Below are 17,759 nucleotides of genomic sequence, written 5' to 3' on the forward strand. Positions count from 1 at the left end.
CATTGACAATGAATGGGGGCAAAACTGAAGCGTTTGTTTCCGGTATTGAGCCCCTATGATGGATTTCAATACTGGAAAACTAAAACGCTACTGTTAAAGTAGCCTTAGATCGTAAAGGGGTACTCTTATTTTTACAACTCTGTTTTCTTTTCTTTTTTAAGTGTTCCTGAAAAATAATCTGATCACAGGTTGTCCACATGTTGAGATCCCCATTGATCTGCTGTAATGTGCAGGGGGAACCAATGTTTAAAGCTTTTATGGAAATGAAGCATTACATGTGGCTTCTACGGTACCATAGACTGCACTGGCTTACCAGTGCAGTGTATAGGAGAATCATTGTGTTCCTGTTAAGCCCTGCCCTGCCATGTTCCACTTTCTCAAGTCCCTCATAGGTGGTCACTGAAGTGCTCTGCTCTCTGCAGTAAGCGCTCCACAACCACTCCCCCCGATCTTGAGTGATAGTGTCCAATGAGGAGTCACTTAGTGCACAGTAAAAGGGTTTTAGAGAACTTATTGCAAACAGCTGACACCACCTAAGTGTCAGGGACCACCTACGAGGCTGAAATGCGCAATTAAAACTTCTCTTTCACAGTGCATGCTGATAAGAAAACCATACACAGAGGTGAGGGTTAAACAGCTCAGCTCTCCAGGTCTCCTGCCTAGAGCTGACAGCAGTTTTGCAGGGACAGGGTTGCTGTCAGACTCCTATTAATCCTTTCCTGATATGTTGGCTCTTTAAAGATGGCTGCAGCTCAGAAGAGGAGCAGGCGCCATAATGGGCAGGTGCCTGATGTTTTACACAGCATGGTAGTATGCAAGAATAGACAATGGGGACTGTTTCCAGTGACCGACACCCCCACCCCCTCCCCATTATGAGATTGTCGGAGCCATTTGCTTCCTGTAGCAGCTGGGAGCCTTGTTAACGCTCCCAGGTCTGCCATAGTAAAGCTCTTTAGGCAGGGCTTAATAGGAACACAGTGATTTTCTCATAGACTGCAGTGGTAAGCCATTGCAGTCCATGGTAGAAGCGATCTATTGGTCGCATGTTCAAGTGCCTTAAGGGGGACTAAAAATAAGGTAAAAAAAAAAAGTTAACAAAAGTTGTTAAAAATATATAAAAAATGAATTCATAAAAATTATGAATTAAAAATCCAGATCACACCCTCCTTAAAAGTAGAGATAATTGGTATCGCTGCATCGGGAAATGCCCAAACTAGTAAAATATAAAAGTATTTATGCAGGACAGTGCATTCTGTAATGGAAAACAAATCATAATACCAGAATCGCTGTTTTTCAGTTGCTTCTCCTCCTCCAAAAAATATGATATAATAAAATGCTATCAAAATGTCATACACATCCAAGTATGGGATAAATAAAATACATATAGCCCTGCAAGAAAAGAAAACATAAAATGTTACAGGTGTTAGAATATGACGATGCAAAGAAAAACATAAATATAATAAAATATAACAAAAACTATACAAATATGGTATCTATGTAATCGTACTGACCAACAGAATGTAGGTAATGTGTCACTTTTACCACACAGGCAATGCCGTAAGAGCAAAACCTGCAAAACTGTGGTGCAATTTTATTTTTCCAATTATACCCTTTTAATTTTTGCCCAGCTTCTCAGTACATTTTATGAAATATTAGATATTGCCATTAAAAGGCACAACATGTCCGGCAAATGAAATTAGCCCTGAATAGAACATTTTAAAAGTCAGTGCATTTGGAAGGCAGGATGTAAAAAACAAAAATGGAAAAAAATGTTTTTGCCCTTTTTCCAATAACAATAAAGTAGCACTGACGCTGGGGTTCACCTTTCTATATTAGCTGATTGTGGGGCTTGGAGCAACCCCGTCCCTCTATCAGAGCCCCTCTTACAAAAGTACAAGCTGTGGATAATTGGTGAAAGAGGGAGAAAGCAAGGCCCTGCCGCCTTCTCTTTCTTCCAGTGACGTAAGGAATGTGCTTGCCATTAACCGCTAGGATGTGGCGCACATTAACACGGATACCTGCGAGTCTTGCTGGGGTGCAGCACACTTGTAAACTGGTTTTATGAGACTCACAATGGAACGGAAAAGAGCAGCTTTTGTTTTACAAGACAAGAGAGAGCTGCAAGGAATAAAGCTGTTAGCGCGCTCGCGGAAGACGCAGGCATTCGGCGCCTGGCTTCTTAACCGTTTAAGTACCAGTCTATGCCGATCCATGCCAAGGGCCAACAGAATGACATGTATTGTATGCAGATATTTTTCTGGAGTATGACCCGTCAGATACCACGTTCCCAGTCAGTTAAATCAAGCCTTCTGCATTGACTATTAGGGCTCATGCACACGACCGTATGTATTTTGCGGTCCGCAAAACAAGGATCCTAAAAAAAAAAAAAACGGATGACGTCTGTGTTGCATCCGTTATTTTTGCAGATCCATTGTAACAATGCCTGAAGAATCGGACATGTTCTATTTATTTTTTTTGCGGAACGGACATACGGAAATGGAATGCGCTCTGAGTCATTTCAGTTTTTTTTCAAGCCCTATTGAAATGAATGGTTCCGTACACGGACCGGTAAAAAAAACGGAACGGAAGAAAAGTACATTTGTGTGCATGAGCCCTTACAGCATGGTTTCTACATTGTAGCAAAGTACTGTATGAGTATTATCTCCCTGGCACTAGGAGATGTTTGAGTCACATACACCTTCAATACCTTTTAACTAAATGCTCTCCTCCCAAATCCCCCCACACATGCATGCTCAGTACAGCCGAGCATGCATTTTTGAAGGCAAGAAAAGGCTTTGAAAAAAAAACTCCTGCCAGAACAAAAGGATTGGTTGTAACAATTGAACTTGCCTTTCTTTCCTCAATAGGAGAAAGGGGAGAGTCGGGAGGCCTCCTTGCACCTGATAGTTGGCCGGCCGCTCCAGATTTGGTCAGCATTGATCTAATGTGTGCGGGGGCCTTTAAATAATGGGGCGTCTGACCTAAATAAGATTCTCCATAAGGGGTTTATACATTTCCATTCTTACGTCACAGGGGCACATACGTGTTAAATATTAGATGTAATACCAGGCGTAGCCCATAGATAACAATGGTGCTGTTTCTATTCTCTTACAACACATAGAGTTTGAAACATAAAATTTTCCATGGTTCATTTAAAAATCAGACATCATACAGTACATGACAATTTCTTTCTAACAAAGTTAGAACCAGCCCTGGACCTCACATGGATCCAGAGATCTCCCCATTCATTGCTCTGCTAGATTTTTGTTCAAGCTGGCAGATGATGGGGTGTGTCCTTTCTGCTGCAGCTTTCAGCCTATCACAACTCAGTGGGCCTATCCTTTCTCAGGTGGCATGTTGTTTCTGCTGCAGTTCTCTCCTTGTCACAGCTCAGAGTGCGTGTTCTTCCGCAGGGGCATGTAAAGGTTCTTCTAAAAAAAATTAGCATATTGTGATAAAGTTCATTATTTTCTGTAATGTACTAGACTTTCATATATTTTAGATTCATTACACAGAACTGAAGTAGTTCAAGCCTTTTCTTGTTTTAATATTGATGATTTTGGCATACAGCTCATGAAAACCCAAAATTCCTATCTCAAAAAATTAGCATATCATGAAAAGGTTCTCTAAACGAGCTATTAACCTAATCATCTGAATCAACTAATTAACTCTAAACACCTGCAAAAGATTCCTGAGGCTTTTAAAAACTCCCAGCCTGGTTCATTGCTCAAAACCGCAATCATGGGTAAGACTGCCGACCTGACTGCTGTCCAGAAGGCCATCATTGACACCCTCAAGCAAGAGGGTAAGACACAGAAAGAAATTTCTGAACGAATAGGCTGTTCCCAGAGTGCTGTATCAAGGCACCTCAGTGGGAAGTCTGTGGGAAGGAAAAAGTGTGGCAGAAAACGCTGCACAACGAGAAGAGGTGACCGGACCCTGAGGAAGATTGTGGAGAAGGACCGATTCCAGACCTTGGGGGACCTGCGAAAGCAGTGGACTGAGTCTGGAGTAGAAACATCCAGAGCCACCATGTACAGGCGTGTGCAGGAAATGGGCTACAGGTGCCGCATTCCCCAGGTCAAGCCACTTTTGAACCAGAAACAGCGGCAGAAGCGCCTGACCTGAGCTACAGAGAAGCAGCACTGGACTGTTGCTCAGTGGTCCAAAGTACTTTTTTCGGATGAAAGCAAATTTTGCATGTCATTCGGAAATCAAGGTGCCAGAGTCTGGAGGAAGACTGGGGAGAGGGAAATGCCAAAATGCCTGAAGTGCAGTGTCAAGTACCCACAGTCAGTGATGGTCTGGGGTGCCATGTCAGCTGCTGGTGTTGGTCCACTGTGTTTTATCAAGGGCAGGGTCAATGCAGCTAGCTATCAGGAGATTTTGGAGCACTTCATGCTTCCATCTGCTGAAAAGCTTTATGGAGATGAAGATTTCATTTTTCAGCACGACCTGGCACCTGCTCACAGTGCCAAAACCACTGGTAAATGGTTTACTGACCATGGTATTACTGTGCTCAATTGGCCTGCCAACTCTCCTGACCTGAACCCCATAGAGAATCTGTGGGATATTGGGAAGAGAAAGTTGAGAGACGCAAGACCCAACACTCTGGATGAGCTTAAAGGGTTTCTGTCACCCCATTAAACCGTTTTTTTTTTTTTTTCATTAATAATAATCCCTATAGTGCGATCTCATGATACATAATCAAATTAATAATTTTGGTTCAGTAGATTTTACTAAAAAACGATTTTTAAAATATGCTAATTACCTTGCTACCAGCAAGTAGGGCGGCTATTTGCTGGTAGCAGCCGCATCCTCCGATGGTAATGACGCCCCCTCGGCATGCTGATTGACAGGGCCAGGGAAGGTAATCCTTCTCTGCTGGCGCTGTTAGAATTTGAAATCTCGCGCCTGCGCCGTACCTGGCTTCAATCGGCGCAGGCGCACTGAGAGGCGGCCGCTCGCTCGACCGCTCCATCCTCAATGCGCCTGCGTCGATGACGTCATCAAGTACACCCGGAAGAGAAGACGCCGGCATCTTCTCTTCCGGGTGTATGCGATGACGTCATCGACGCAGGCGCATTGAGGATGGAGCGGTCGAGCGAGCGGCCGCCTCTCAGTGCGCCTGCGCCGATTGAAGCCAGGTACGGCGCAGGCGCGAGATTTCAAATTCTAACAGCGCCAGCAGAGAAGGATTACCTTCCCTGGCCCTGTCAATCAGCATGCCAAGGGGGCGTCATTACCATCGGAGGATGCGGCTGCTACCAGCAAATAGCCGCCCTACTTGCTGGTAGCAAGGTAATTAACATATTTTAAAAATCGTTTTTTAGCAAAATCTACTGAACCAAAATTATTAATTTGATTATGTATCATGAGATCGCACTATAGGGATTATTATTAAAGAAAAAAAAAAAAAACGGTTTAATGGGGTGACAGAAACCCTTTAAGGCCGCTATCGAAGCATCCTGGGCTGCCATAACACCTCAGCAGTGCCACAGGCTGATTGCCTCCATGCCACGCCGCATTGAAGCAGTCATTTCTGCAAAAGGATTCCCGACCAAGTATTGAGTGCATAACTGAACTTAATTATTTGAAGGTTGACTTTTTTTGTATTAAAAACACTTTTCTTTTATTGGTCGGATGAAATATGCTAATTTTTTGAGATAGGAATTTTGGGTTTTCATGAGCTGTATGCCGAAATCATCAATATTAAAACAAGAAAAGGCTTGAACTACTTCAGTTGTGTGTAATGAATCTAAAATATATGAAAGTCTAATGTTTATCAGTACATTACAGAAAATAATGAACTTTATCACAATATGCTAATTTTTTTAGAAGAACCTGTACTTTCTGCAGCGCCTCTCTCTCCCTATCACAGCTCATGGGGCATGTCCTTTCTCAGGGGCTGGTCCTTTCTGCTGCAGCTCTCTATCCCTGTAACAGTCACAGCTTCTATGATACGGCTGGTGGCAATTGAAAGATGGAACTGAGCATGTGCGTGGTGGACAGAGAAATAAGGAACAGTACAAACAGCAGGTGGCGCTATACAGATACATTTTATTGAATGGCTCACTGGCTGTGCTAAATGTATAATTACATGCAGTTACAAAAGTATTCAGATCCAGGAGCTTGTTTGAAAAATTTTGAATATCTTTCATGGGTCCCTATAATATCTGTCTGGGTTTCAAGGCCGTCCTGTTGAAATAACGTGGCTTTTTTGGTGGCCCAATGTGCGTGTTGTGGGGGTTGTATTGGGCTGGGCAACCACTTCTAAAATATTAGAGCATTTTTAAATGTGTAAATAATGACGTCCCCTATTACCTTAGCTTGAACGGGGGTAAACTCTGAAATCCTTGGTTGGCCTGTTCATTTTAATGGGAGGCAACTTAATTTCAAGGACCCGCAGCCACTAAAGTCCTGGGTATCTCACAATGTCATAAAATAGTTCAGTTACTTATTTTTGTTCATTTTGTAGAATTTTAGCACCGAACAATTACACGACCGACGTATTCTGCAGAGATATTCCGGATCGCCTCCTGACGGTGTCCCTTAGGAAAAGGTAGGATAAGATGTTTCAGCAATGAGAATGTTGGTCCTTATCAAAACCCCGGATGTCAAGAATTCAGTAAAAAAAAAAGACTGCATTGGGTGCACTGGGAAACACGTCCTCAAGGCAACTGTTTTGGCCCCTGCCCCAGTAGAGAAGACATGTCCTGGCATGGACTTCATATGCCCGGTGACCTTCATTAGTACACTTGGATAGACAGGCTTGAAGAAGAAACCAGTGATCTGATTAGTTGCAGGGGTCAATTCCCCGTTTTAGCCATTTATTAGTTGCTAGGTATGAGGACCATATTATTTATCACCACTTTATACTATTCCATCTCTTTGATATTTTCTCATCCTTTCATGTCCAAAGCTACATGTAGAAACATTGTAATGCGTTTTGCACTCGCGTGAGAAAAATCGGCATGTTTGGTACCCAAACCCGAACTAATTCACAGAAGTTCGGGTTTGGGTTAGGTGCTGGGTAGATTGTATTATTTTCCCTTATAACATGGTTATAAGGGAAAATAATAGCATTCTGAATACAGAATGCATAGTACAATAGCACTGAAGGGGTTAAAAAATAATAATAATAATTAAACTCACCTTAATCCACTTGCTCGCGCAGCCCGGCTTCTCTTCTGTCTTCTTTTTTGCTGTGTGCAGGAAAAGGACCTGTGGTGACGTCACTCCGGTCATCACATGGTCCATCACATGATCCATCACCATGGTAAAAGATCATGTGACGGACCATGTGATGACCGGAGTGACGTCACCACAGGTCCTTTTCCTGCACACAGCAAAAAAGAAGACAGAAGAGAAGCCTGGCTGCGCGAGCAAGTGGATTAAGGTGAGTTTAATTATTTATTTATTTTAACCCCTCCAGCGCTATTGTACTATGCATTCTGTATTAAGAATGCTATTATTTTCCCTTATAACCATATTATAAGGGAAAATAATAATGATCGGGTCTCCATCCCGATCATCTCCTAGCAACCGTGCGTGAAAATCGCACCGCATCCGCACTTGCTTGCTGATGCTTGCGATTTTCACGCAGCCCCATTCACTTCTATGATAAACGCACAATATAGAGCATGCTGCGATTTTCACGCAAGTGATGCGTGAAAATCACCGCTCATGTGCACAGCCCCATAGAAATGAATGGGTCCGGATTCAGTGTGGGGGCAATACGTTCACCTCACGCAACGCACCAGCGCGGAAATCTCGCCCGTGTGAAAGGGGCCTAAGGCTTTTTATTTCAAAATAAGTGAACTATTTGCAAAGTTTCCAGTGGCTTCCCCATTGAAGTGGATGATTTCGCAGTTTACTATGATCGCTCTGATATCTGCGTTATTTTTTGTCATAGACAATAGAAATGTAAGTAAATGATTTCGCTGTCAGTCGCCGGAGGATGGCTTGCTGTACATGCTCGTTAGTTCTAATGTAATTACCAGCAAAGCAGATGTGTGACCGGCACAGGCAGATTCACTGTAATCACTTTATTACATAACCCCTGGCAAAACTGCCGCTCCAGCAGGCCCCTATTTCCTCCATAAAAGGTTTAATTGACCCTTAGACGTATTTACATCCCTGACAGTTTCCTTTATCCGCCCCCACCCCATGCATTTTTCAGGTAGAGCTGTAAATCTCACCGAGCAGATGATTACTCCCCGATCTATAAGGAATCTGATTAGGTTATGATGAATGCACATGCGTTTTCTATAAATAGGGAAGCCATACCGCCTGCAAACCTCCTCACACGCTAAGCCATGCAGACAGTTTTCAATTCACTTAAAAGGGTTGTCTGAGATTAGGAAAAAAAAACAGTTTTTTTTTTTCGCCAGCAACAGCGCCACCCCTGTCCATGGGTCATGCATGGTATGGCATGCCATTCAAATCAATGGGGCTAAGCTGCAATACCACGCACAGCCCATGGACAAGAGTGGTGGTGTTTTTTAAGAAAGCAGCCATGTTTTTTTTTTTGTTTTGTTCTTTCCAAGTGATCCAGGGTAATCAGGTAATGGGAATTCATCAGATTGGGAATACAGAAAGACCAGTCGGCCGGATCGGGGTAGCAAATCCGGTGTACTGATCCCGCTCCAACAACGTGATGAATCGAAGTAACAAAGGATTGATCCGGCACCAGTATATTCTTAGTATATTCTAACTTGAAGCGTCCCCTTCACTATGGGAACGCCTCTGTGTTAGAATATACTGTCGGATCTGAGTTTTCACGATATAACTCAAATCCGATGGTATATTTTAACATAGAGGCGTTCCCATGGTGATGGGGATGCTTCAAGTTAAAATATACCATCGGATTTGAGAAAACTCCGATCCGATGGTATAATAGGGACTCCTGACTTTACATTGAAAGTCAATGGGGGACGGATCCGTTTGCAATTGCACCATATTGTGTCAACGTCAAACGGATCCGTCCCCATTGACTTGCACGGAAGAAAAAACGGACATGGATCACGGAGCTATGGAACCCGTTTTTGCGGACCACAAAAAAAAAACGGTCGTGTGCATGAGGCCTTAGGCTGCTGCGATTTTTTGGGGTTTTGCTTTTTTGAAAAAAAAAACAAAAAACATGCCAGCCTTGAGCTGTGGTTTTCTTTTTAGTGCTTTTAGCAGGTTTTTTTGCTGCTTTTATGTGATATAGCAGAAGACATTTATCAAATGTTTTATGGTGCTATTGCGCCATAAAAAAGTCACAAATTATGACACGCTCCATATTTCCTCCATAATTTGACGACTTTTTGAGCTTCTTGCCACTTTTCAAAAGTGAAAAGAAAAGGGTCTAGTAGCCTGTAGCTGGCAGGGCCAAAAAAAATTGTGGATGTCTATAGGACGAATGCGCAAGAAAATGCCAGACCAAGTCCACGCCGCGATTCCAAAAGAATGCCATTGGCCCTAAAAAGCAAATGTACTGTACAATACAGCATTCCATCATACACAGCCGGGTTTGCAGTGTGGCACACAAAGGGTGCCCCTGCTGGTCCCTGGCTCTGACCGCTGGAGGATGCGGTGTGCCCACCCCACTGGTGTAATCCATCAAGTCCTACTCAATAGCAGGAGGCAGAAGTGCTCTAGTCAGCATGGCTGCTCAGGACGAGATGATGAGCTTGTCTCATACTGTGACCTGAAGCTTCTCCCGGGGGTTAATGCATACCCCCGGCCTTGGTGGCACTGCTGAACTAATATCATTGAGGGTTCAAGAGATGTAAGAAAATAGAAGAAAGGTTTGCCCCCCCCCCCCCCAAAGAAAAAAACTGCTCCACTCTTGACTCGGGCAGAGTTGCCAACCATATTTTTTCTTTTTTCTGGACAGCTTTTTCCAAAATCACGGACAGCCAACATTTTTTACGGACGAATTGGAAATCTAGAATGAATGGTGCGGCAAAGGATTCCGGCAGCAGTTGTCGGCAATCCGGACGCAAACTGATGGCATTTGTCAGACGGATCCGGATGCGGATCTGTCTGACAAATGCATTGAAATATCGGATCCGTCTCTCCGGGGTCATCTGGAAAAAACGGATCCGATATTATTTTTTTTTGCATTTTTAAAGGTCTGCGCATGCGCAGACGGGAAAGCCGGATCCGTTTTGCCGGAACACTTAGTGCCGGATACGGCATTAATACACTTCAATGTAAATTAATGCCGGATCCGGCATTCCGGCAAGTGTTCAGTATTTTTGGCCGGAGAGAAAACTGCAGCATGCTGCGGTGTTTTCTCCGTCCAAAAAACGTAAAAGGGACTGAACTCATGCATCCTGATGCATCCTGAACGGATTACTCTCCATTCAGAATGCATTAGGTGGAACTCAACACCGGAAAAGAAAAACGCTAGTGTGAAAGTAGCCTAATACGTGTCTATAGCTCAATAGTCTCATAAGTACCAACAGCTTTAAAAAAAAAAATCACAGAGACATACAGTATTTTCTTTTTTACTGACACAGGAAAAATGTTGCCTATTTTTACGGACTGTCTAGAAATTTCTGGACGGTTGGCAACCCTGGTCCCGGGCTGTGTCAGGTATTGCCACATACGGCCCATTCATGTCAGCGGAGGTGAACTTCAATATTAGAAGTGGCGCACAGGCAAAAGTGGTCTCTTTTTTGGAAGAAAAAAAAAAAGACGAGTGACCTGTACCTATCAGACAATGGTGCCATATCCTAGCGATATGCCCCCCATTGTCTGAGATGGGAATACTCTTTTAATGGCCAGAGTGAAAACTGCAGGATTTTATGGTTTTTATTTAAATAAAGATATTGACGTGGAAAATAAAAAATGACATCACCAAAAATTCTATGGAAATACATTACATTTTCTGATGACACATTCCCTTTAAGTGGTTGCATTTTCCATTATATAGGGAATCTCCATAAAATTTGGAGCGCTGTCTGGCGGCATACACTCGTGCAGTCATACGTTATACTGCGGTTAGGGCAGTTGATTACACTGCAGTATTACATGGCGTCTAATCTTATAATAACCCTTTTACTGGTCTAGTGCTGGGATGTCTTATTGATCAGACAACTTGCCCTACAGATCACAGGTTCATTAGTGACGTATATGTCATGGTATACGTGTGAAGTCATTTATAAATGGATTATATCGATATTTTGTGTTGGATTAATTTATGTCATGTGCATAATGGATATGCAGGCCAAACACATTAGATTACTGTTGCTAGCCCGCAAATTTTTGCTGAACCAGCTGATCATTCGGTGTAGATGCGAGTGTCCTGACCCTTTAATTTTCAGGGGAGATAAGCTGCCTCCAGGGCTGTCTGTTAACGGCCCATTCCCCTCTCTGCATTCAGAACACATGCATGCTCAGCCGAACCTGAGGGTACATGTTTATGGGGGGGAAGGGCGGTCGACAAGAAAAATTAGCTAACAGCCAAACAAGCCTTCATCTGACTGCCATCTGAAGTGTATGGCCACCTTTAATCTTGAAGCTCCCATGTCTATGGGGTTGGTTTCTGAGAAGTGGTGGAGGAGATGGTGTGTCAAAGGTGGAGACTAATAGGCCCCTTTCACACGGGCGAGTATTCCGCGCGGATGCGATGCTTGAGTTGAACGCATTGCACCCGCACTGAATACCGACCCATTCATTTCTATGGGGCTGTGCACACGAGCGGTGATTTTCACGCATCAGTTGTGCGTTGCGTGAAAATCGCAGCATGCTCCTCTTTGTGCGTTTTTCACGTAACGCAGGCCCCATAGAAATGAATTGGGTTGCGTGAAAATCGCAAGCATCCGCAAGCAAGTGCGGATGCGGTGCGATTTTCACGTACGGTTACTAGGAGATGATCGGGATGGGGACCCGATCATTATTATTTTCCCTTATAACATGGTTATAAGGGAAAATAATAGCATTCTGAATACAGAATGTATAGTACAATAGGGCTGGAGGGGTTAAAAAAAAAAATATATAATTAAACTCACCTTAATCCACTTGCTCGCGCAGCCAGCATCTCTTCTGTCTTCTTTTTTGCTGTGTGCAGGAAAAGGACGTGTGGTGACGTCACTCCAGTCATCACATGGTCCATCACATGATCTTTTACCATGGTGATGGACCATGTGATGACCGGAGTGACGTCACCACAGGTCCTTTTCCTGCACACAGCAAAAAAGAAGACAGAAGAGATGTCGGGCTGCGCGAGCAAGTGGATTAAGGTGAGTTAAATTTTTTTATTTTTTTTAACCCCTCCAGCCCTATTGTACTATGCATTCTGTATTAAGAATGCTATTATTTTCCCTTATAACCATGTTATAAGGGAAAATAATACAATCTACAGAACACCGATCCCAAGCCCGGACTTCTGTGAAGAAGTTCGTGTTTGGGTACCAAACATGCACGATTTTTCTCACGCGAGTTCAAAACGCATTACAATGTTTTGCACTCGTGCGGAAAAATCGCGCATGTTCCCGCAACGCACCCGCACCTTTTCCCGCAACGCCCGTGTGAAAGAGGCCTTAAGGGTTACAACTCTTTCTTTCTGACCCAGAGCTCCAAATATGATTTTGCATGCTGTGACAGAGTTAAAAGATAAAATTCTGCCTACAGCCACTAGGTGGATTATTCTTCTCCCATTGAAGGCTTTTATATAATATATACATGTATACGTTATCTGCAGTGAGCTCCCCCTAGTGGAAACTAGTTAACATACATTTCTTGGAAAGGGAATCAGCAGGGGCAGTTCTCTCCTCACCATTGTCCCAATAACAGTGTTGTGGCCAGCCCAGTGCCGGACTGGGGTACTAGTAAAATTTGTGCAAATATTACCTGACCCCTGTTCGCAAATCCATAAAATTGCACTAGCCTGCTGCCTCCGACTGTTCTGTCTTGGACACCCTGTCAGCATCCTACTGACTGGCTCTTGCCTTGGACTAGGACTCTTTAAGCAAGGAACACAAGCTCACACAGCAGCAACAAGACACTGCATGATTGGTGATGGGCCCCCCTGCAGTAACACTGGGCCCCTGGCAAAAGAGGATACTGGCTGGCCTACCTCTGTGGACAGAGGTCATCTCAGCCACCCGATGCATCTATAATAATAAACTGGGCAGTTTGTTAGATAGTCTAGCCAGTTCTTATATGGAGGCATAGGCTGGTAGAGATGCTGTATGTTGCCTGTCATTATATAGTGCAGTCAGTCTACTGAGTTGTGCTGGGTGTGGACGACTGGGGGCCCACACTTACTCAAGGGCCCACCATGGTGGTTATCTGTTCCCCTGTGGGCCAGTCGAGCCTGGAAAGGCCTCTGTGGTGGGTAGGTCACTGCACTTCATATAATTAATCCTTCCCATCTCAGACATTAATGGCATATCTCTAGGATATGCCGTCAATGTCAGATAGGTGAGGGTACCACCTCTGGGGCCCGCTCCTATCTCCAGAATGGGCTTCCAAAGTGAACAGAGAGCAACCCCACATCTGCACGGCCACCCTCTGTTCACGTCTATGGGAGCTCTGAAAATAGCGTCCAGCTATTTTCAGAACTCCCATAGCAGTGAAGAAAAAGCACTGCGCTCCACTTCGGGGGGCCCTATTTGGGGGAAAAGAGAGGGTCTTACACCTATCTGACATTGGTGATTGACCCTAGTCATACGCCGTCAATGTCTGAGATGGGAATACCCCTTTAAGAATTAGGCTACTCAATTAGAAACTGAAGCATTGTTCAGATAACAAAAAAATCTAATCAATTTCAAGAGAGGATATTCTGGTTCTGGAAAATTGCAGTCTGACTCCTCTGTTTCTGCAGGTACTCAGAAGATTGCTACATCCAGGCTGTAAATGAAGTGCAGAACTGTACGTGGCAAAAGAATCCTCAGGAATATAGTAGATTCAGGTACAGTGCCAGAAAGACATTCTTCAAAACCAGTTTTTCAAATGCGCTCAAAATGACTTATTAAAGGCCAGTATCTTAAAGGGTATTTCCACCAAAAAAATAAATAAATTTGGACCCCATACCTCACGCCTTTCACTTGCACAGCAGTTCACAACCTCCTCCTCTGCCCATAATGCCTAGAGTGTATGGGTTTCTGGAAGGCTTCAGTTATGTGAAGAGGTAACATGAGATGGATTCTGAGTCGTTTCTTGGTAGGTCTGGATTCCTGCACATATGTCCTTCAACAGTAACAGAGATCAGCATTACTTGCAGAAGGACCTGAATATGGTCATATGACCATGCACGTGCAGGTCCTTCTGCAGGTTCTGCTGATTATTGTACAGAATGGTTTTGTTGTGTTTGTTTTGCAGCAGTTCACTGCTAAAACCACAGTAAAGCTGCAGTGTCTTTGGGCACTTTGAAAGGCATTGGGCCCCCTTGAAGCCTTGGGCCCTTGGGATGAGTTTGCTGTTTGTCTGTGACTTTAGGCCTTAAAGGGATGGTTCATCTTCTGGGGATCCTTCACAGACCTCCCCCCTCATAGCTGAGAGAAGCATACTTACTTGCTCCCTGCCACTTGGTTCCGGCTCCTTCAATCCCCTGCCGATGCTGCAGTGCTCTCGGGCCCTTGTTGACAACATCTGGTTTGACGCAGTTTTAGCCAGTGACTGGCTGCAGCAGTGACCTGCACTCTTGCATCACTTGCTCCAATTGACATGATGCAAGAGAGGCAGGTCCCAGCTGAGGCCTGTCATTGGCTGCAGTGGTGTCAAACAGGATGTTGACAGCAGGGGACCAGAGCGCTGCAGCGAGGGAGCAAAGGAGCTGGAACCCAGTGTCAGGGAGAAGGTAAGTATGCTTCCCTCTAGAGGTCCATCGATGGGACCAAAGACCACCAGAAGATGAGCAACCCCTGTAAGTCTAAAGTCTTTGGGCACTTAGATTGGCCTTGTATCCCCTTGAAGCCATGAGCGCCAGGCGGCCGCTGGGAATGAGTATGACACATACTGTAGCACATCCCTCCTGTGTGCTTGAGTGTTTAGAGAGAGGGGAGGGGGAGGAGATACATTAGGAGCTGCCTGGAGGGGAAGAAGAGCTACTGTTGAGGAAGAGTGATGCTGGCGATACAGACGATCCTGGGGAGGAGAAGTGCAGTGTAAAGTAATTTGTGTAGGCCCGTTCATTTAAAGATAAAAAAAGCAACAGTAAATTATATTTCCTTTGATAGTAAAATTATTACTCACACAGGCTTATAACTAATAGAGAACCTTCCGTGATGTCTGGATTGATCATTTGACTTTCTTTGCAGATTTTACCTGTCTTCCTGCTGCAACGCAGTGAACAACTTCATAGTATCCCAGAACAATACCTCACTTGGAAGTAACATCACTTACGAAGTGGAAAGTAAGAAGAACATTTTAATTGCAGAAGACATTTATAAGATGCTACCAAAGGTAAGAAGCCTACCAGGCGATAAGTCCATGTGCGAGGAAATGAACTATACCATATTACTGGTAAATGAAATGTCCACTTCTGAGAAGCTGCAGAGTCTTAGAGAAGTCCCAGGGGTGACGTCTATGACTGATATGTTGATATATTGCTGTGATCATGTGACAGGTCTGTATATTGGCGTGACTACACGCTGCTGAATACTCACATAGGTCAGTCTAAACACACGATCTCATAGTTGCCAACATATCCCGGGACATTTAAACCTCGCCCCTGCGACTGGCTGCCCTTGCCCCAAGGATCACCTTGAAATGCCCGGGATACTTCCGTAAACCGCCCACTTTGGGGTACATTTAGTAACATAGTAACATAGTATATAAGGCCAAAAAAAGACATTTGTCCACCCAGTTCGGCCTGTTATCCTGCAAGTTGATCCAGAGGAAGGCAAAAAAAAACTGTGAGGTAGAAGCCAATTTTCCCCACTTAAGGGTGAAAAAATTCCTTCCTGACTCCAATCAGACAATCAGAATAGCTCCCTGGATTAACGACCCCTCTCTAGTAGCTATAGCCTGTAATATTATTACGCTCCAGAAATACATCCAGGCCCCTCTTGAATTCCTTTATTGTACTCACCATCACCACCTCCTCAGGCAGAGAGTTCCATAGTCTCACTGCTCTTACCGTAAAGAATCCTCTTCTATGTGCAGCCAGCCAGTAGCGCAGGGGGTACACGTGAGGTGCACGGTGGACCGATGAGGGGCCAAATTATAACACACAGTTCATCAGTTTACTCACTGTTAGCAGAAAGCCTCCCTGGGCTGGCAGCACAGTGTTGAGGTGGACAGCACGAAATCCTCCGGGGCACGATCTGTGGTAGGGAAGCATCAGCCAAGATGGTGGTGTTAACAGAGTTGATTCTGCAAATCCACTGTTTCTAGGCTTTTTAGGCTTAGCTTGGAGCTGTGGGTAAGGAGTACCTTGTTCCTGTTGATGTGCTATTCCTTGTCCTTTCCCTACAAGCTGAACATTGGGACAGGTAAACTCATCTGTCTCTCAGAAGTATGGTGTGGCTGCCAGAAGCTATATGTCCTCCACCATGCGCAAAGGTGTCTGTGGCCCTCAATAATGGCTTCCTTAGGAAGCTTGTTTCTATTCCAGGGAGGCAAACTCTCTCCTACTGGTCAGGGATGCAAGTGTATAGTCCGGCCACAGAAGGAAAACGCTCTTCTGCGCCTCACATCTTACTATCACCTCATAGCGAACTTGGTTCCACTCACTAATCTGTGTCATGGAGTCTTCACTCTACATTCTCTCCCACTAATCTGATCTGAACTACTCAGATCTGCTCTGATCTGAACTAACTACATTCTCCACTCTGATCTGATCTCCTCAGAGAGCCCTCAACTAGGCCTGACCTAGGTATATATAGAACCTACGTTTTATCCCCATCTAGTGGTGGGATGTATAAATTACACCTAATCTGCCTGGTAACAGGGATTTTGCAGATACATTAATACAAAGTCATACAATACAACATAATGCAATTGACAAGATAAAAAGTGCTTTTAAGCGGTGCCCACACACACGTAGTGGGACGCTGCATATGTTTGTGTAGAAACCTTCTTTCCTCCAGACGCAGAGGATGTCCCCTCGTCTCAGTCCTGGGGATAAATAGATGATGGGAGAGATCTCTGTACTGACCCCTGATAGATTTATACATAGTAATTAGATCTCCCCTCAGTCGTCTTTTTTCTAAATTGAAGAACCCTAATGTTGATAATCTTTCAGGGTACTGTAGTTGCCCCATTCCAGTTATTACTTTAGTTGCCCTCCTCTGAACACTCTCCAGCTCTGCTATGTCTGCCTTGCTCACAGGAGCCCAGAACTGTACACAGTACTCCATGTGTGGTCTGACAAATGATTTGTAAATGGTTGTTCTCATCACGGGCATCTATGCTTATTCGCATTAGCTCTTGATGCAACCCATTATCTTATTAGCCTTGGCAGCAGCTGCCTGACACTGGTTTTTACTGCTTAGTTTGCTGTTTATTAAAATTCCTAGGTCATTTTCCATGTCAGTGTTACCCAGTGTTTTACCATTTGGTATGTATGGGTGATTTGCATTATTCCTTCCCATGTGCATACCCTTACATTTGTCAGTGTTAAACCTCATCTGCCACTTATCTGCCCAAGCCTCTAATCTATCCAGATCCATCTGTAGCTGTATATTGTCCTCTTCAGTGTTAATTACTTTACACAGTTTAGTGTCATCTGCAAAAATTTCTATTTTACTGTGCAAGCCTTCTACAAGATCATTAATAAATATATTGAAGAGAATAGGGCCCAATACTGACCCCTGAGG

At 44.1% G+C, this 17,759-nt stretch overlaps 1 protein-coding gene across 1 annotated transcript in view; it reads left to right on the plus strand.

Moving 5' to 3' along the window:
- ST8SIA6 (ST8 alpha-N-acetyl-neuraminide alpha-2,8-sialyltransferase 6) overlaps positions 1 to 17,759 on the plus strand; it is a 129,377-nt gene that overhangs the window by 68,888 nt on the left and 42,730 nt on the right. Inside the window, exons 3-5 of the mRNA XM_040433041.1 lie at positions 6,479 to 6,562; positions 13,823 to 13,909; positions 15,258 to 15,402. Coding sequence (XP_040288975.1) covers positions 6,479 to 6,562; positions 13,823 to 13,909; positions 15,258 to 15,402 — 316 coding nt within the window. The remainder of the gene's footprint in view (positions 1 to 6,478; positions 6,563 to 13,822; positions 13,910 to 15,257; positions 15,403 to 17,759) is intronic.

This window comes from Bufo bufo, chromosome 5 (genome assembly GCF_905171765.1).
Source record: "Bufo bufo chromosome 5, aBufBuf1.1, whole genome shotgun sequence".
Lineage (NCBI taxonomy): Eukaryota > Metazoa > Chordata > Amphibia > Anura > Bufonidae > Bufo > Bufo bufo.